This window comes from Carettochelys insculpta, chromosome 26, assembly GCF_033958435.1.
Source record: "Carettochelys insculpta isolate YL-2023 chromosome 26, ASM3395843v1, whole genome shotgun sequence".
In the NCBI taxonomy this organism is placed as follows: Eukaryota; Metazoa; Chordata; order Testudines; family Carettochelyidae; genus Carettochelys; species Carettochelys insculpta.
The window spans coordinates 10,688,285-10,707,794 of record NC_134162.1 but is presented as its reverse complement, the minus strand read 5'-3'; the positions used below and the strand labels follow the sequence as shown (position 1 = coordinate 10,707,794).

Genomic DNA, 19,510 nt, shown 5'->3' with positions numbered 1-19,510 from the left:
AATGATTAAGGGTCTGGAGGACATGACCTATGAGGAGAAGCTGAGACTTTTGGGGTTATTCAGTTTGTAGAAGAGAAGACTAAGGGGCCATTTGATAGCAGCCTTCAACTTCCTGAAGGGGGGGCTCTAAAGAGGATGGAGAGAAACTGTTCTCAGTGGTGACAGATGACAGAACAAGGAGCAATGGTCTGAAATTACAGTGGGGAAGGTCTAGGTTGGATACGAGGAAAAACTATTTCCCCAGGAGGGTGGTGAAGCACTGGAATGCGTTATCTCAAGAGGTAGTAGAATCCCCATTCCTAGAGGTTTTTAAGTCCCAGCTTGTCAAAGACCTGGCTGGGATTGGTCCTGCTTTGCACAGGGGGCTGGACTCAGTGACCACCTGGGGTCTCTTCCAGCCCTAGGATTCTATGATTCTACGGTGCAGCTGAGGCAGACACACCCTTGCGAGCTGTGATTGAACCAGTGTCCCCAAAGGCAGCAGAACAGCCCCAGAGACAGGGTGGGCTAGTGGCTTCAGGACATACCTCATGTTGGAGGCGGAACTACACCTGGGGTTGGCAGCCCCTTCAGCTGCCCTGCGGCTATGGCCGCACTGCTATTTTTCTTGTGCTAGCTGCATCAGCACAACAGAAGTATGTTTGCCCGAGCTGGGAGTCACACCTGCTGCTCCAGTGCAGACAGATCCTTGTCATCTCCAGGGTATATCCCTGTGACTGGGAGGGGGATCTCTTGTGGTGAAAGCAAGAGGACTGTATCTGGGAAACAGGCCTGAGTCAGCTCTCTCTCACGCTGGTGCGAATCCTGAGTAACTGCAGCTGACAGTGATATAAATGGGTGTGGGCAAGAGCAAGATCTGACCCCTGAATTCTAGTCTCTCAAACTCACTAGGTCTGGCACCTTGTGTTGTGATTCAAGCCTCAGGGAAGTGGGTGTGAAACACAGCCACCGGGAGAGCAAGGGTGCTGGCTTGGCATTGTTTTACACCCAGGTGGAAAACAACTCCCCATGACACAAGGCCCCAAGGAATCAGGTTCATTGTGTGATCTTGGACCAGTCCTTGCTCTGTGCCTCAGTTTCCCCCACTGGTGTACATCTCCTGGGGGAAGGAGAGGTGCCCGTGAGGCTAATTGCATGTATGTTTGTTCCGTGCTTTGGGATCTTCAGATGAACATGGTGCCTCCCAGCGCTGTGCATCAGTAACGTGCTTCTCGTTCCACAGGGCCCAGACTGGGCTCTGCACCCTGCTGCAGTGTCCTACCTGACTGCTGAAAAGCTGAACTTCGGTAGCCAGGGTCCTTCTGGAGCCGTATTTCCTTCAGAGAGAAGATGGAGGCGTCTGGGTGAAGAAGAGAAAAGAAAAGAAGCTGAGATTTAAGCCGACCGGCCAGGGGCGCTGGGAACTGAGTTTTCCACAGGCCCAATGCACCCTCTGAGCTTCACCCAGGGTGCTCGCTCCAAGGCTCCCACGATCCCAGAATCCCCCATCCCGTTGTGCCCAGAATCCCCAGCCACACAGCGCCCACTGGTCCAGAACTCCCCAGCTTGTAATGCCCCTGCCCGCCTCATGCTCTTGTCCCACACTTCACCTCCCTACTATGTCACAGCTTCCAGTTGTCTGAGCATGTGGCTGCCTTTCTTTAAATAGGCCCAGAGCCACAGAATAGGGAGCCCTAAAGAAACATCTGCTTAGGCAGAATCCTTTGGGTGTGAGAGAGGCTTTGTCTTTGCCTGTTAGGCTTACTGCCAGCTGTCGGGCAGGGCTGACTCAGCAGCGTCTCTTTCATGCAGGAGCAGAGCCCATTTGCTTGCTGTCCTCATCAGTGCTCAGACTGGGCAGCTAAAGGGAATGCTTTCTCCGGGAATTCTTCACAGGAAAAATGCTCATTGATGTTTTCCCATACGAAAGTGCTGTTTTCCCAGAGGAAACCATGGATTTCCCATGGGAAAAATTTTCAGAGCATGTGAGAAAACCTACTTATGCCAACTTTCCAACTGTCTTCCAACTTGTGCCAATTGGGTAACAGTAGGAAAGGGTCAAAAGGGTCTCCATTTGCCTGTAGCAACACCGTTCTTAACCCTGCTGCCTGCTTTTGTAGGGGAAAACAAAGCAAAGTTTCCTCACATTTGCAACATAAAGCATGTCCAAAATACCAAAAACGTTCTCTTCCTGCAACCTGAAATTTTCCAGTTTGAAACTTTTTCAAACAGTGCAAAACACCGTCAAAAGCACTGTCCACAGAAAAATTCATTTTTGATTAAACTTCGCTCTTTACCAGCTCCGCTCATCACCTTCTCCAGGCCCTGACATGAGAAGCACTCCCTGCCTACCCAGGGCAGGACTGAACCGGAATGCAGGGCTCATAGGGACGAGGGAGCAGAGCTCCTACACACGCAGCCCTACTAGGCCCTGTGCAGTTGACTGGAACTAGGCGCCCAAGGTCCTATTTTCAGTTCTGCCACTGGCCTGCTTGGGCAAGAAATGGCCTTTCTCCATGCCATGGTTTCCCCATACGTACAAAGGTGATAATGATCCCAAACTGCTTTGTAAAGTGCTCTTCTTCTCCAGTTATTATTGTTATGCGTCTGAATCTGTGCCCCTCTCCCTTAACACAGACAAGAGGGACTTTACTCAGACGAGGAGTTTTTCAGCAATACCAGGAAGGTGGGGCTACTTCCCACGGTGTACAAGTAAGAAACATAACAACTGGCTGGGCGGCCCCTGAAGTGCTGTGTCCTGCCTCTGAGAGATCCCAACAGGCTCATCTGTGTGCTCACTGTCTGGGAGCAGCTGGACTTGGTCCCCCAGAGCCTTGAAGTAAGGGTGTCGCAGGGCTTCTTCGGCAGAGATCCGGGATTTGGCTTCATACTGTAAAACCACAGAAAGTGGGGGGAGGGGGGTTAACACATCTTGCGCATGCAGTGATGTGAGCTCTGAGTGTGTGAACTATTACACAAGCTCTGTGCACGTGCACATCTTCACTCATGCGCTGTGTAGATAGTTACATAGTGCACCCATGTTGGGTTGTTCAGGTCTGGGGGGAAGGAGTTCACAAGGAAGGGGAGCTCCCCAGTCTTCTATCAAGGCCCCCCTGCAGGCCATCCAAATCCTGGACGGAGGCACCTCCATTGGCACCATGGTGAAATGCCATGCCGGAAATGGCATTCGCTTCAGGTCAGCAGTGGCTGTAGGGCAGGGCCGTGTTTCAGGGGAACCAGGAGTTTGGCAGCAGAGACAAGGTGAGTGGTGACAATGGAGTTTCGCTGACTTTAAAGAGAGGGACAAAGAGGCTTGCCTCCAAAAACCGAAGGGAAGGTGTCGCTTCGGGGGGAGGGGGGTGGGGTGGTGTAAAGGGCTTTGATCAATGAGATGCTAAACCAGGAGAAGAAGGTGGAAGGGCCACCCAGGGCACAGAGGGACCTTCCGAGACTTTGAGGGAATGCTGAATAGCAAACAGGTTGGAGTAATGGGAGCAGGTTGGTAACACGCTCAGAGAAAGGGCTTGGTGGGCTGGATCCAGTGTCAGGTGAAGCTCAGTCGAGTACTCCAGCAGTTGCATGATCAGTCACTCTGGGTGTGTCTACACAGCAAAGTTATTTCAAAATAACGGCCACTATTTCGGAATAACTGTGTGCGCGTCTACACCACGCCAGCACTCTCTCAAAACAAGGTCAACCTAGCAGATGGCTTATTTCAAATTTGGTAAACTTCATTCCACAAGGAACAGCGCCTCTTTTAAATAGCTATTTTGGAATAAGGGCTGTGTAGACAGGGAACAAGGGCTATTTCAAAATAAGCCACAGTGCCTCCGAAGGCTCTAATTCGAAATAGGCTCTGCTGTGCCTGGACACTCTGTTTCAAAAGAGCAGTGCGCTATTTTCACATGCATTTTGTTTGTAGCTGCGCTATTCTGAAATAAGCTAGTCTGGAATATCCTTTCCAGAATAGCTTATTTCAAAATACCACTGCTGTGTAGCCACAGCCCAAGATATCTGCATAAAGGTGGATGGCCACAGCACAGATCCCAGCTGGCCCCTCCGATACAAGTCCCTCCCCAGGAGCCCCCCCTCCATGAAAAGCCTTGACCACAAGTTAGCATCTCAGTAGAACGTGTCTCAGATCGGCCTTGCGGGGAGGAGTGTTCTCAGCCCCCACCTGGCCAGGCCACCTGTCCCACTCTCGCTGAGAGGGATGCAGGTAGACAGCGCGAATGTTAAAGCAGAAGGGAAGGTGGCAGCCCCCCGCCCGCCCCCCGCAAGTGGAAGGTGCTCAGGGGGACAATCTGCCCCCAAGATAAACCCCTTCGGGCTGGCTGGATGGTCAGGCCACTTACCAGGAGGAGGCTTGTGAGCAAGTCGATGCCTTCTGTGTCCAGCCTGGGAAAAAAGGAGACTGTGACCCATACCCCACAGACTGCACTGCTCCATGCTGGGGCTCAGGGTCTCTGGCTGCAGGGCCATGTTGGCACAATGTGGACTAGCACTATCCTGCACTGCTGCTGGGCAGGTTGCTGAGTATTAATTGGCACCACTGGTAGAGTGACCCAATGTCCTGATATTTAGGGCTGTGTCTTAGATAGGATCCTATTTCCCCCACACCCTGTCCCAGCCCAACCCTAGTGGCAGTTTCAGCAGAAGAAAGGACAGACGAAGCCCTGGAGATGGGTACTTCTCTGTGAGCCCCAGGAAGTGGTAGGTGGGTGGGTCTTTGCAGGGTAAGCTATATGCACATGAGCAGGGCATGGTGGAGGAGGCCTGCTCTGATGCTGTCTGCAGCTGGTCTGCAGATTGGCAGAGATCCTTGATAAGCGGGGCTGCCAATCTGGCCCCTCTCGCATTGTCCTAGTCTCCCACGGGTCAACAGCCCAAAACCTCAGTGCAAGTGTGGGTCTCCGCCCCAGGGAGGTACCTGGGTGCGTGATTTATCAAAGGCTGCGCCCGGTACTGTGTGAAACTATAACCCTTAAACTCCTCGTTGGATGTGATTCCGGGCCAAGAGTCTTCTGTTGGGGTACCTGGGGGACGAAAGCAGGATTAGACACGTCACCCTGTGCAAGGATGATGGAAAGCCACTTGCAACTACACTAGATCACACAAGAGAGACTCACGCTTTATGGAAAAGTCCCACAATAGCAGCTCTAGATGCGGTTTAAGCCATTCCCCTGAAACTGAACAGACATTCTCTCCCTGCTATTGGATTCCAGGAGAAGGCCATACAACCCTCCGAAAAAGGTCTGATTTTTCAGTAAATCCCACCTCTTTTACAGAAAAGCAGTCAAGTAGCACTTTAAAGTGCTACTTGACTGCTTTTTTGTTTTGATAGTATGTAGACTAGCATGGCTCTCTCTCTGTTACTCTTTTACAGAGTGGAACTTGCAGGCCAGCCTAGCAGGACCAGGAAGGCTTAAGGCTCTCCATCTGTCCTGGGTCAGCCACCTCCCTCTGGTGGGGATAAGGGAGAATGCAGCAGACTCACCAAGAAGCTTGAAGATTAAATGGAGCTCTTCTTTCACTGTGGCACCAGGAAACATGGGTCGTCCTGTGACCATTTCGTAGTGTATGCAGCCCACGCCCCTAAACCAGCACCAGAGACATGGGAATTGGAGATGAGCAAGCTGCCCTAGTTCAGCCCTACCCCACGTCTAGGGTAGCAGAGCTCCTTCCAGTCCCAGCCCTCAGATGGTGTGCCCACCTGTTCCAGTGGAAGAGAAATTACCGCCCAGAGTGACCACACTATGATTGCTGCTAACCATGCACCCAGCACCAGCTCCAAAGAGCTTGTGTTCTCTGAGTTGCAGGACATGGCACAGAATCCGAAGCCAGCAGCAGCCCAGGATTAGTATTTATCATCATTTAACTGGGCAGCAACATGCCAGGGGCTGTGTGCACACAACAGACAACAAACACCCTGCTCTGGACAGCTTGAAATCTCAGATTGGGACTCTAAGCCCTCCCTTCTCAGCCCACCTGCTGATGCCGGCTCACCACATATCAATGGGCGTGGAGTACTCAGTAGATCCCAGCAGGACGTCTGGCGGCCGATACCATAGCGTGACCACCTCGTTGGAATATGTTTTGGTTGGGATTGACTTGGCTCGAGCTAGACCTGGAGACGAAAGGGACATTATCAAGGCTGCTGCTAGTGTGTTTGAAGGCCACCCTGTGTCTCTTCCCAGGAGGAACGCAGCAAGCTGCGGGGCTGGATCTGCAAAGGAGTTCAGCTCTCACCTAGGCGCCTCTATGCAGTGGGTCAAACGGGGAGCTGTCAGTGTGGCAATCTGGCCCATTCCCTTTGGATGTTCACATAGGAGCTGTAAGGTGCAGAAGCTCTGCCCCCACCCTTCCCAGCCGAAGTCCCCCATCCCTGCCAGCTTGTGCCTCTGACCAGGGGGGCACAAAGTCGGGGGCATGAAATTTTGTAAGTGGGGGCACAGCGTGATCAGCTGCTCAGTCTCAGGCTCGTCCATCTCATTAAAAGTGTTGAAATCTGTTACAGTTTTTATGCCCGCGTATTCACATTTCTACACCAATTCATACAGGTTCTGCATTCTACAAAGTTGCTGTTTTCATAACATAACTGAAATGTCCATTGATTTGTACTATATTAGAGAGGTTGTGGGGTGGGGGCTGCTAATTGCAGGGATGAAAAGAGGGGCCTGACGTAAAAAATTTGCTCACCCCTGCCTCACAGGACCAGGCCCCAGGGTGGAACCTGGCTACGTGCAGCAGGCAGATTCCACGCAGGGGGTGACAAAAGCACCAGCTTTCCAAGTGCCTGCAAGGTTGCTCCAAGGGTTATTGGGTCCTGAATTGCTGTGGGAACCCCTGCCCCAAGCCCTCTGCAGACTCACTGCAGTCTGTCCCCACAGCCTCTGCCCCACCCCAGGCCCAGGCTGTTCTCGCCTTGCCCTTCTCACCAAAGTCAGCCAGCTTCAGCTCCCCCTGTTCGTTGATGAGCAGGTTCTGGGGTTTGAGGTCTCGATGCAGGATTTTGCTCTTGTGGCAGTATGAGAGGCCACGGAGCAGCTGGAACAGGAAGATCTTGGAGAGAGAACATGGAGAGCAGGGTTTGGCATGTTGTTCCGCAGAGAACAGGGAGAAGCAGAACCTGAGATAGGCTCAGGACCCTTTCAGGGTGCAGCAACAGTAATGATCACTAGCTACAAAGGGGAGTAAAACTCCCAGTGGACAGCTCTGGATTGATTTCAGACCAGGGGTCAGCAACCTTTCCAAGGCAGAGTGCTGACATTTGACCCTTTGACCTCTCTGTACAGTCCAAGGGCTGATGATACATTTTAGAGTCACTAATAGTACTACTTACCACAGCTTCATTAATAAATAAATGAAGATGCAGAGCTTTACCGTTCAGGTGGCGGTTGGTAGCATTAGCTGGTCTTTTGTTAGTCCACAGGCGGCCTGGCTTTGAGCAAGCTCCCGACTGCATGGGGGAGGAGGGGCGGGGCTGAGCTCCCGCCTCGTGTGCCGAAGAAAACTGGCTCATGTGCCACTCCTGGCATCTGTGCCAGGGGTTGCTGACCCCCGTGCCAGACTGGAGAGGTGACGCCCATGGATGAGCATCATGCAAAGCCAGCAGTGTTGCATCTCCGGCTTGGAGCACTAATGTAAGAGCCAGATTCACACCTGCACTAAGGCCCTTTTACAATAATCTGGCAGCATGCAGGGGCCTTAACTTGGCTGCAAATTACATGGACTTCTAAATTACATTCATGTCCACTTTAAGGCCCCTTTACACAGCCAGGACTTCTGTACACAGTCAGGCCTTCAAGGTGTCAATGCGAACCTGACTCTATGAATGCATCTGCATTGCATGGCAGGGAGTCTCAGAGCTCAGCTCAACAGACTCAGACATGAGCTTCAGTGCTAAAAATAGCCATGTAACCCCTCTGACTCAGGCTAGAATCTCCATTCCTCGGGCTTCCGGGCCCAGGCTCCAGCCAGAACTGCCACACAGCTGCTTTTCACCCTGGAGCAGGAGCCCTGTGAACCCGCATCTCCACCCCGATCCCGAGACTCTTGGCCACAGCAATTTGTTTTCCTTGCAGCACAGACATACTGTCAGATTCTCCCTCTATGCTCTTGGGCAGCGCATACCAATACCGTACATGGCCCTGGGTGAAGAGTGTTTTAAGAGCTACTGGCAAAAGGTGCTAGGTACAGTCATCTCAGTATCATCATCATCATTACTGATGGTCCTTCTGTATTTGTCTGTGGCTTCTCTCTGCCACATCCCAACAATTCCGTATCATCAGAGAATGTTCCTGGTGTCAGCGGGCAGAACCTGACTTTAGGGGAAACCAGAAAACCGGAAGGGGGGAAATGTGGGGGCCATAACATGAGTGGGGGAAGAATGGGGAACTCTGGGATGGTGGAGGAGAGATGGAAGGGCACAGAACTGCTGGTGGAGGGGTAACTGAGGAGCAGTTGCAGGAGGCCCTGAAGTAGAGGGGAGTGGGAGGGTGCTTGTGGGGGAATGCGAGGGATGCCAGGAGCTCGTGGAGTGCGTGGTAACCTCAGCCTGCAGGAGTTAGAAGGCCTCCCCACCGTGCAGTGGCATTCCGTTCTTCATGAGGTCAGTTTCCTCACTTGCCACCAGACTAACACCGAACACACCCTATGCTAGGAGCTGGATCCAGCTTGGAGTCTCTCTCTAGAAAACCTTGAGAATGTCCTGCAATAAGACGCTAGGAAGGAAATGAAATCACCCGTGGATGACCAGGAATACAGACATATATTTCAGCTATTTATCTACAGGTGAGGCAAGGGACTGAACAGGGTAACAACTTATTCTGACGCCAGCTATTACAATTCAAGGCCAGAGAAAACAGAAAGAACTGTAGAGGCATCAAACACACTAAACGAATGGGCTGTGCGATGGCAGCTGATATTCACTGCTGACAAGTAAAAGATAATGTCCAATGCATCTGACGCTCTGAGTAATCAGGTCTGAGTCCCCAGCAATTGCAATACACCTCAGGTCCCAGGTTCCCTCTAATTTCATGTGTGAAATAAATTTTGTTAGGTGCACCAAGGCATGTGTGGCCACACACCACCCATAGAAACACAGGCTGCCAGCTGTGTGAGCTCTGCTAATCAGCTGGGCAGCACCTGAATCTATTCTGGGTGGCTGCCCAAGCACTCAGCTCACAGGGAGAACTGCTCAGATCAGTTCCCTGCCTCTTCAACATGACCACCAAAGAGCATCCCCTCACAGTTTGTGAGCCCCTTCCCCAAGACAGTGGTCTCATACCTTCACATTGTGCATGTTCATCAGGTTCCCGCAGTTATCCAGATACTGCTTTAGGTCACTGTCCTGCAACGACAAGCAGGTCCCAAAGGAACCGACTAAGGGACCCAGAATAACTGCTGGCCCAGCAAGTTATTGACACCCCACAGCGGTGATCAAGCTGCTGTGCACAAGCTGAGCAAGATTTAATGAGGGCTGGGTGGCTAAAAGCCATGGATAATTTTAACATACCCTGGAGCCCTTTTCACAGATGTACAGAACTTATGGTCAGACAGACCCATTATCATCATCATCCCTAACCTTCCTCCAAGTGACTAGGGGGCATGGGTGGAGATGGAGGGGTAGGGAAACTTTTTCTCCTTCATTTCAAATACAAATGAACAGGCTGGATGCAGCAACCTGTGGGTGAAATTCTATGGCCCTTGCTATGTGGGAGCAGATAATTATTAGTAGAAGTGAATAAATATTTTCCTAGTTTAAAAAAGTGGAAGTCTCCAGTTACATGCATTGAACAGCTGAGGCCTGTCTGTCAAATGTTCATAACGTGTGGGTGTTGTAGTGATGCTCACTCTGCACAGAGAGATTTCCAGTCTAGATTCCTGCATAATGTCTCCTTAAACAAACACTCATTGTTGTAATGCTGATTAGGTTGTTTTGGATATTTACATGGCAAGGATTTATAAACCCATCAATACTTCCTAAAGAAACAGATACAGAAAACTCCTCATGTCCAGTATTCTATCATCTGGAACTCTCAGACAACAGGTATTTTAACCATAAGTAAATCTGAGTTATGTTTTCCGTAAGTGAAAGTAAATACAAATAAATACAGCAAATACAGTGTATGTTTACAGTGTACAATACTGCTGTTGCAGGCAAATAAAGTACTCTGCATGCATGTTTGTTTGTTTCTTAATATCTAATCTTGTTTTTCTTTAGTGTTTTTCATTGGTAGGTATACCCCTCTATTCTCCAGAACATTTGAATATCTGGTAACCTCCCCGTTCTGGGGCTGCCAGATATGAGAGAGTTTACTGTAGTAGCCAAAAACAAACACACAAATGAATACCGCCCCACTGAAAAATATTTGATGAAATTACTGTGAAATGTTCCCCTTCCTTGACCAATGACAAAGCTGGTCAGGAACTCTCAAACTCTAGACAGTGTCAGAATTTTCAAAAACTCAAATATATTTTGGTGGCTGTGATTCCCCCCAAAGCAGTACTTATCCTCGCTCCACAAAGCATTTCTGCGTGTGGAATGAGCCCTGTCTCCTTCCCAGCAGGGGAAAGGCTGGCTGCCCCAGAATGCCCCAGCCCAAGAGCAAATCCCCAGGCAAGCAGCCGCTGGACTGACCAGGTACTCGAAGACAAGTGTGAGGGAGCACTCGGTGTGGATGAAATCGTGGAGGGTCACAATGTTGGCATGCTTCAGGTTCCTCAGCAGAGAAACTGCAAGGCAAGAAGGTAGCATGAGCTGCTAGGGCCTGTGGGTGGCATACTTCTCCAGAAAGGGTGGCAACCTGTGTGGGCAGGGCTGGCATGTCCCAAAACCTCCCTTGTGAATCATGGATGGCAGCAGGCAATGCCTTCCCAGACTGCCTCACCTGGCGCTGTTCCTGCACCACCAGACACCTCAGGTGCCCTCCCTCAGCCTGCTCTTGCGGTGGCAAAGGCTGGAGCTCTGGGGCTGGGAGAGCCTGCTGGCACCCTGGAGCTCCAGGGCTGGGCGAGGCTGCAGATGTGCCACCCGCTGGGTCCCCAAGCTCTGGGCCATGCTATCCTGGGCTGAGGGCCAGCGGCCGCATTGTATGCATATGTGTGTTGGGGGGAGTGAAGGAGGGACAGGAGGCGGAGCAGGCAGAGGCCGGGGCCACAGTGAGGGTGGGGCCTCAGGCAGAAGGGCAGGACTGGGGTGCTTGCCTCACTAAGCCCTGGGGTCACCCACTGCCCATATTGCAAATCTTCATAGAGAAGGCAAGCTGGAAGCTTTTATTGTCTTAGGCAGAGGTGCAGAAGATGGGCTGGTCAGGTCACTGACCTTTAACTAACTATGGGCTCATTTGGATCCTGGAAATGCAGGTCTGGAAGGGATCTTGAGAAGGCATAAAATCCAGCCCCTGCACTGAATTAGGACTAGCTGGTAAGCATATATAAATCACTTTATAATCACAAGTCCCAGAGCTGTGGTCCATCACTGTGCATGATGTTTTTTAGCACAGCCTCCTTTCCCTTACCCTCCCTGATGGCAGTGCAGGGCGCCCCTTCCTCGTGCTCCAGACGGATCTCCTTCAGCGCCACCAAGTTCCCAGTTAGCTTGCTGCGCCCTTTAAAGACAGTGGCATAAGTGCCCTGGGGGAAAAAAGAGAGAAATGCGGGTCATGCACTCACATCTGCATGGCACAGGAGCAGGGCTTCTACGGGGAGCAGGGGTCAGACACCCAGCATGTCCCATGAACCATGCCGACGGGAAGGCTTTGAAAATCAAGAGAAGGATAATTTTATGATCATCAGAAACACTGGCAACTGTGAACGCAGGCTAAGTCGCTCACCAGTGGCTAGTTCACATAGGGCATAATAGCCACTACTGCTACCATCTAATGGAGTTGAGTTGCTCCTAGAACTCAAGTGCTGCTGGACCCAGGTGTTTTCCCTGCTGATGGAAGATGGTTGCGATCATTACATAAATTGAGATAATCATAAGAATCAATGTATTGCTTCAGTAATGCAGGGGATCAGGGGGCAATTTGCCCACCTGTAGATATGGTACTACACTGCACAGCGTAGTACCTTTTGTAAACCCAGAGTTTTGGGAGAAGGGTCCTAAGTTTTGGGTTTAACCCCCGAAGGCAAGATTTATCCAAGGCTGGAGTTCAGCTGTCACCCTCTTCATTTGTCAACATGCACGAAACATAGAGAGCTCAGCATTCAATTAACCACTGTCCTGTATAACCAAGGGCTTTGTGGGTGCAGGTTCGCCACCGCTATCTGAAAATGGTGCTTTAAGCATTGGGAATGATCTACTGGGAGAGGCACAAACCTGGGTACCAGGAATATCTGAGCCCTTCCCCACGCTCCAACATCAATTCCCTCTGTAGCCTTACCCTCTCTGCTGCTGTAAAATGGGGTTAACACTTAGATACCTCAGAAGGAAGAGGTGGGAGCTGTACAGAGTGTTTTTAAATTGCTTTGAAGGTAAAAGTCAGCTTCCCTGACAGCTTCAGTGGGCTTTGGATCAAGTCATAAGGATGATGCAAGTGCTACATTTGAGTATTTGTTGTTAGTTACAACCACTGCTAGGCTAGAGCCAGCCCCCAGGTCCAAACACTCCCATGTGCTGAGGAAGTCTGGCTCTGGCTCTGTCCTTTGCAGTTTAGGATCATGAAGGTGATTGCACTTTCTCCTTACCTCTCCCAGTTTTTCCAGTTTTACGTAGGTTTCCAGCTTACCAAATCCAATGTCTGACTGCAAAGAAGAGGAAAGAACATCAGCAGGTGACATCCCTCCCGAGGGCTACGTCTACACTAGCCAAAAACTTCGAAATAGCCATGCAAATGGCCATTTCGAAGTTTACTAATGAAGCTCTGAAATGCATAGCAGTGCCTCATTAGCATGCGGGCGGCCGCAGCGCTTTGAAATTGACGCAGCTTGCCGCCGCACAGCTCGTCCAGACGGGGCTCCTTTTTGAAAGGACCCCGGCTACTTCGAAGTCCCCTTATTCCCATCTGCTCATAGGAATAAGGGGACTTCAAAGTAGCCGGGGTCCTTTCAAAAAGGAGCCCTGTCTGGATGAGCTGTGCGGCGGCGAGCCGCATCAATTTCAAAGCGCTGCGGCCGCCCGCATGCTAATGGGGCGCTGAATCTGCATTTCAGAGCTTCATTAGTAAACTTCGAAATGGCCATTTGCATGGCCATTTTGAAGTTTTTGGCTAGTGTAGACATGGCCTAGGAAAGAGTAGCCCCACGGCTGAAGGTCACATCAAGGAGGCTGGGAAGCATGAGCTTTGGGCGGAGCGGGGGAGAAATCAAGGCAGGGGTTTGCATGAAGCAGTTCTAGATACAAAATGGCTCTTACTACTTGCAGGGGAGAGCAGCTGGCCAGCCAACCAATCACAGTGAAACCACACCTGACTGGTTGCTTAATGGAAACAAATGATACCTGCTTTCTCCTTTCATGGAGCTAGGGTGCAAGCTATTAACTTCATCCCTGCACTAAGTGTCTTCTTCTGCAATGTGGCTCTGTCTTGAAATATTGCATTCCACTGATTCAATCTCTATGATACCATTATCATTTTGGCCACCGGTCTCTCCCTCGCCCAACATCATGGCATTTGAGCTCCTAAGTCTGAATTTAAACCCAAGCTCTTAAAAAAAAATGCAGCACTGCTCCTTTCACCAAAGACACCTACTGTGGGATTATACCACGTATTTGGCCCCCTCCTTGTGCAACATTTCCCACACATTGATGTTTAATAAACCACCATTCCTTGATTCCAGGTGCTTTTCAAATCAACCATGAAAGAGACATTTACTGTTTGCAATGGTCACTTTAAAGTCACACTGAGAAAAATAATACAGGTTGAACCTCTCTATCCAGCACTCCCTCAATTGGCAATGTCCGTAATCTGGTATGAGTTTAGTGAGCTGGACAACTACTTATCATGGGTGTGACCAAATTTCCCACAGTTCCCTAAAGTTTGTTTCCAGCTACCAGTCCCAGCTGTCAGTGTGCTGTGCTGTTATTTAGCTGTAATTTACCCCTAAATGTCTTCAAAGAGCCCAGGGAGCAGCGGGAGTGTTGGTAACATACTAGACACTATTGACCTCCTGTGGTCTGGCAAATTTGTTTGGCACCAGTCAGGTCCTGCAGGTGCTGGGCTCGAGAGGTCCAACCTGTATTACAGAGACAGCCATGGCAAGGATAGTCTTGCAGGTAAGGCACAGGATGAAGACTCATGAGGTCTGCGTTGAGTCCTTACCACAGACTCTTGGTGTGACCATCAGCAAGTCTGTTAACCCATTTCTCAATGAGAAAATGACACTGCCTTTGTCTATGTAGATTTTAAACACTTGAAGTGCAGGGACTGTCTCTGAGTCTGGTTTATGCCCATGTTCCCTCTATTCTTTTATTTTGTTATGTGCACCAAGGCATGTGTGGATGTGCACCACCAATAGAAACACACACGAGTGGCTGTGGGCACTCGGCTAATCAGCTGGGCAGCACTTGAATCTCTCCTGGGTGGCTGCCCAAACACTCAGCCTACAGGCAACCCTGATGTCTACACTATAACCTTACTGGCAGGTCTACACTTAGGGAGAAAGTTGACTTAAGACACACAGCTCCAGCTACATGAATAGCACAGCTGGAGTCAACGTACCTTAAGCCGAATTTCTTCAGTATCCCCACAGCAGGAGGTCAATTGGAGAAACTCTTCTGTTAACTTTGCTTACTCTGCAACATCCTGTGGAGTACCAGGGTTGACAGGAGAGCAATGAGCAGTTGATTTAGCATGTTCCTATTAGACCATCTAAATCGACTGCCAGGAATATCCCTCTCTGGAGAGCCAATTTCACATTCAGTGTAAATGAGCCCTAAACTGGCCTAACTACATTGCTGTGAAAAATTCTTCTCCCGGTGGAATGAATTAAAGCCAATCTAAGCCCCTGTGGACATACTGCTACGCTGACAGAAGAATTTGTTGGGACAGTATTCCAGTGACATAACTACTGTTTCTGTCATTACCACAAACCTGCACGTATTCATGTACAGGACAGTCACAAACGCAATTCTGATCTCTGGGAACTTCAGTGGCTTTCCACGTTTTGATATGAGCCATCGCTGATATAACACAGGCCACATACATCTCTCCGTCAGCAGGTGGTGCCAGAGAGACAGTTAGTCGCTAGACAGGGAGCTTTGGAACAGTGCAAACCCAGTCCATGAAAGGATAAGGAGAAATGGTTAGAGGAGCAATGTGAAGATATGGAGAGGTATTACAGCAAATGTAAGGCCAGGGAGGTGTATAAAACAATTAGGAATATTAACAGGAAATGGCAACTGAAGCAGATGGAAATCAAAGATGAGAACAAAAAGTGCTCAAGAACACAGAGAAGATTGTGCAGCGATGGACGAGATATTGCACCGATCTATACAAAGCACAGTTGGACCCAAGTGTCTCAGAGAGACTGATTGAAGAATGAAAGAGATATCTCCCCCGAGCATCGAGAGCAAGACCGATATTTCAAAGGAGGAAGTAGAAAAAGCAGTGAAACAACCAAAGAACAACAAGAGCCCTGGAAATGATAAGATCATGGGAAAGATGATCAAATACGGAGGAGAAAGCATGATTCAGGAAATACACCGACTATGTCATGTAGCATGGAAAGAAGGGAAGGTGCCTAAGGAATGGACAAGATCTGTGCTAGTGACAATACCCAAGAAAGGAAGTACATTGGAGTGCAAGAACTACAGAACAATTGCCCTAACAAGTCATCTAGGTAAGGTGCTGATGATGATAGTGACTGAGAGATTAAGATCACAGATAGAAGAATATATAGCAGACAAGCAAGCAGGGTTCAGAAAAGACAGAAGTACCATACAGCAGCTATTGGCACTAAGACGGATAGCGGAGAAAGCTCGACGAAAGAACAAAAACGTATACACTTGCTTTGTCGATTTTCAAAAGGCAACTGACAGTATAGATCAGAAAGTGACTTGGGCAGTGTTGGAGTCATACGGAGTGGACAGCAGACTGATACGTTTGTTGAAAGATATCAATGATAATGCGGAGGCAGCGGTGAGAACATGTGTGGAGTTGGGCAGTTGGTTTAAAACAAGTAGAGGTACGAGACAAGGAGATCCAATATTGCCAAGTATCTTCATCGCACACCTGGAGAGAGCGATGGACAAGATCAAGGAAGAGGTAGAAGGGATATCTGTGCATGGGAAAAGAATTAATAACCTGAGGTTCATGGATAATATAGTTATCATTGAGGAAGATGAGGAGAAGCTAGCGAAAACGGTGCGCGTGTTAAACGAGGAAGGGAAGCGGTATGGACTGATTATGAACATTGATAAAACAAAAACAATAGTATTTGGAGATAAGGAAATGGGAAGGAAGATCAGTGTCGATGGTATTGAACTACAAAATGTAGAGAAGTTCATATATCTGGGGAGCAACATAATGTATGATCTAGACTGTAAGAAGGAAATAGTGACTAGAATAGCGAAAGCAAGAGCGAGTGTGAAGGTGATGGATAAGATCTGGAAAAACAAAGCAAGAATGAAGCTTGGCATCTTGAAAACGTGTATTCAGTAGCATGTTGTGTGGATGTGAGACAGGGTGATAATGTAAGATTTGAAAAGAAGAATATTGGCGTTCAAAAGGAGTCGTTACAGAAAGATTCTGAGAATAGGATGGATGCAGAAGGTCACCAATGAGGAATTATATAGGAAGACACATCCAAAAGAGAACCTGCTGCAGAAGGTTATAAAATGGAAGCTACAACTATTTGGACATATTTGCAGAATGATCGACGAATGAAAAATCAAGATGCTGGTATTCGGCATAATGGACGATTTGAATAGGAGAGGCAGACCCCACAGAGAATGGATAGATGATGTAGTAGATTGGTGCGGAGCTAGTCCACAGAAACTAAGCCACTCTGCACTGGATAGGGTAAGATGGAAGGAAATAGTGAGAGAGGCATCAGACACCAACGGGCGCTGAGCCCGCGGTTATTGATGATGATGAGGATAATGATATAACATGGGCCACATACATCTCTCCATCAGCAGGTGGTGCCAGAGAGACAGTCGCTAGACAGGGAGCTTTGGAAGGGCGCAATCCCAGTCCATGGAGCAGAGAAACACTTTGCCGTATTCTCTCAGCATAAAGAACAATCACGGGCGACTGATTGCAGCTGGACAGGAAAATTGTGTGTGAATTTCAAACTAGTGGCAAGTCCCAAAGACCATTTACCAACAGACCAGGAACCGCACAAGCTATAGCAGGTAAAGCTCTCTCGACACCAGCAATGGACAACCTAGTGGCCCTTGTCATCTCAGTGGGCAAGGGGATCATCATAACCAAGGCGGTCTCCTGGGGTAGGATAGTTCTGCCAGTTGTGCTTGCATGGCTGGAATTTGCAGGGTGTGCCTGCTGACCCCTAGCAGCGCTTTGAGTGGCCGCAGAGGGTGCGTACGGCTCTCACGGTCAGCTTTGTATGCAATCAGCACACACCTCACTTTGCAGGCGTGCCACTTGAGGAAACCAGGGGAACCTAGCAAAGCTGGGCATGAGCAACAGTAAACAAAACACCCGGTCAGCCACACACACAACCTGTTGGGCTGCAGGTTTCCCATCACGGCTCCACACAATCCCCCTGAAAAATGGGATCCTGGAGGAACGAACTATAGATGGCAGGTCAGCCACTCTGCCATCATGCTGCTTCGCATTCTCCAGTCAGCACCTGTCCCGCCCACAAGCCACCAACCACAGAGAAGGGAAACTTACAACTGCTCGCCTGGGGTAGGGGGATGTGAACTAGCGACTCAGAAGAGCAAAGGTGTTGGTACCACTATTACCATGCCCCCGAAGTACTGGTCCCTCCACTCCTGTACGCCAGGAGCAACCATGCCACACAGCTGGCGGTGCTCCTGGGACCATTAGAATGTGCGAGAGGCTGGCCTGCAAACAACTGCATGCCACATGGGGCGTTTTACAGAAACGTTCATGATTCATTTATAGGCTTATTAATATTTATGGCACGTCCACTTTTCCCAGGTATATTTTATTCAAAAGACACAAGAGTACACTGTCACACCATTTTCCCACTTGGGGTTAGATGTGCAAACAAGCCTCACCAAGGCCTCTGACCCAGCAGCTGGGTAACAGGGAGTGTTTCCAGTGACTAGGAAGCATGCTGTGTATTTGTAAATAAGGCAATGCGCTATCGCCCTGGTGCTGTGCTTATAAAGAAAGTGAAACTTGGAAATTAGCACAAAGACGAATTCACTATTTATTGGCATTTGCATTTTAACTACGAGCGGTGGCAGGTGTTTGTTAAATGTCAAGTGGTGTTTGGAATCAAGTAGTGGCATCTTCAAAGAATCAAACCATCATGTAAGCTCGTGCAGGGGTAAGACTGTGAGGGGCAGTGTGGGGAGTGGCAAGGCTGGGGGCACGCGACAGGGAATTTGCATTCATAGCAGTGTACCATACAGACATGAAATTTGCACACATAGGTGAAAGTAGGTGCACGGAGAGGACAGACCCAAGTTTAGGCATATGAGTGTGTGGCAGTTTACACTCATGGGTGAGTTCTGCAACAGGGATTTACATGCATCAGTGTGTATAGATGGGCAGGCAGAGATTTGCACATGTGGGAATGGGAACGTGGGTGGATGGGCACACACAGGAGCCTGCACTTGTGAGTGCACAGGGATTTACACACATAGCTGCAAACAGTGGCTGATGTGCATGGTGTGGTGGGCCCAGCACAATTCTCCCCCAGATCTCTGAGCTGTGGGACTCACAAGGGAAGCTCGTCGTGACATCCTGCTGAAGGTCTTGGGGAACTCCGGATTGTCCATCTGCAGCTTCTGCAGGAACTCTGGGGGCAGGCGGATGTCCATGGGCAGGGAGAGCCGCTTGCTGACATCCTGCAGACAGGGCCAGCGCAGAGTTAGTGTCTCAGGGCCCGATGCTGCTGAGAACCTGAAACGGGCATTCAGGGGGCAGCGCCTGACAGCTACTCACTCAGCCCACGTCCACCCCATGCTCCTCACCCCACCTCCAGGCCCTCCTCCACTCACTGCCCTCTCCCTCCCGCTGCAGCCAGAGCCCTGCCCAGTACTTGCCTCCATGGAGAAGCGGCGCTGGTTGCTCCTTCGATAGCGCACAGCTGTCGGGGACTGGCCTTCCACCTCCGAGGGGGATATGGAGGTGTGCCCTTCCTGGAAACCCTTGCCCAGGTGGCTCAGTGGCAGATGGCCTTGTGCCAGGTCTGACGAGAGAGGAAGCAGAGATGGAGTGGACAGACTGGACAGCACCAAAAAGTCACGACTGATCAATGCATGGGACAGCCACGTGTCACTGCTGAGTCTGAGCACAGGGTGGGGATTGAGGAACCCCTGGACTCCAATCTCTGCTCTGCAGCCAGGGGCAAGTCTCTTCACCTCTCTGCCACTCAGAAACACTGGGGTAATGCTGCTCTGGCCCCAGGGAGCTTGCAGGAGCTCATG

At 49.9% G+C, this 19,510-nt stretch overlaps 1 protein-coding gene across 2 annotated transcripts in view; it reads right to left on the bottom strand.

Annotated features, from left to right (window-relative positions):
• The window catches only part of CDK18 (cyclin dependent kinase 18), a 70,950-nt gene that overhangs the window by 7,854 nt on the left and 43,586 nt on the right, over nucleotides 1-19,510 (bottom strand). For both annotated transcript variants that reach the window (XM_074977403.1, XM_074977404.1), the window contains exons 3-15: nucleotides 19,127-19,272; nucleotides 18,803-18,928; nucleotides 12,673-12,729; nucleotides 11,502-11,616; nucleotides 10,622-10,716; nucleotides 9,269-9,331; nucleotides 6,918-7,041; nucleotides 5,986-6,106; nucleotides 5,477-5,574; nucleotides 4,910-5,015; nucleotides 4,335-4,377; nucleotides 2,779-2,869; nucleotides 1,262-1,339 (exon numbers count right to left, since the gene is read on the bottom strand). In XM_074977403.1, the coding sequence (XP_074833504.1) occupies nucleotides 1,262-1,339; nucleotides 2,779-2,869; nucleotides 4,335-4,377; nucleotides 4,910-5,015; nucleotides 5,477-5,574; nucleotides 5,986-6,106; nucleotides 6,918-7,041; nucleotides 9,269-9,331; nucleotides 10,622-10,716; nucleotides 11,502-11,616; nucleotides 12,673-12,729; nucleotides 18,803-18,928; nucleotides 19,127-19,272 (1,263 nt within the window). The remainder of the gene's footprint in view (nucleotides 1-1,261; nucleotides 1,340-2,778; nucleotides 2,870-4,334; nucleotides 4,378-4,909; nucleotides 5,016-5,476; nucleotides 5,575-5,985; nucleotides 6,107-6,917; nucleotides 7,042-9,268; nucleotides 9,332-10,621; nucleotides 10,717-11,501; nucleotides 11,617-12,672; nucleotides 12,730-18,802; nucleotides 18,929-19,126; nucleotides 19,273-19,510) is intronic.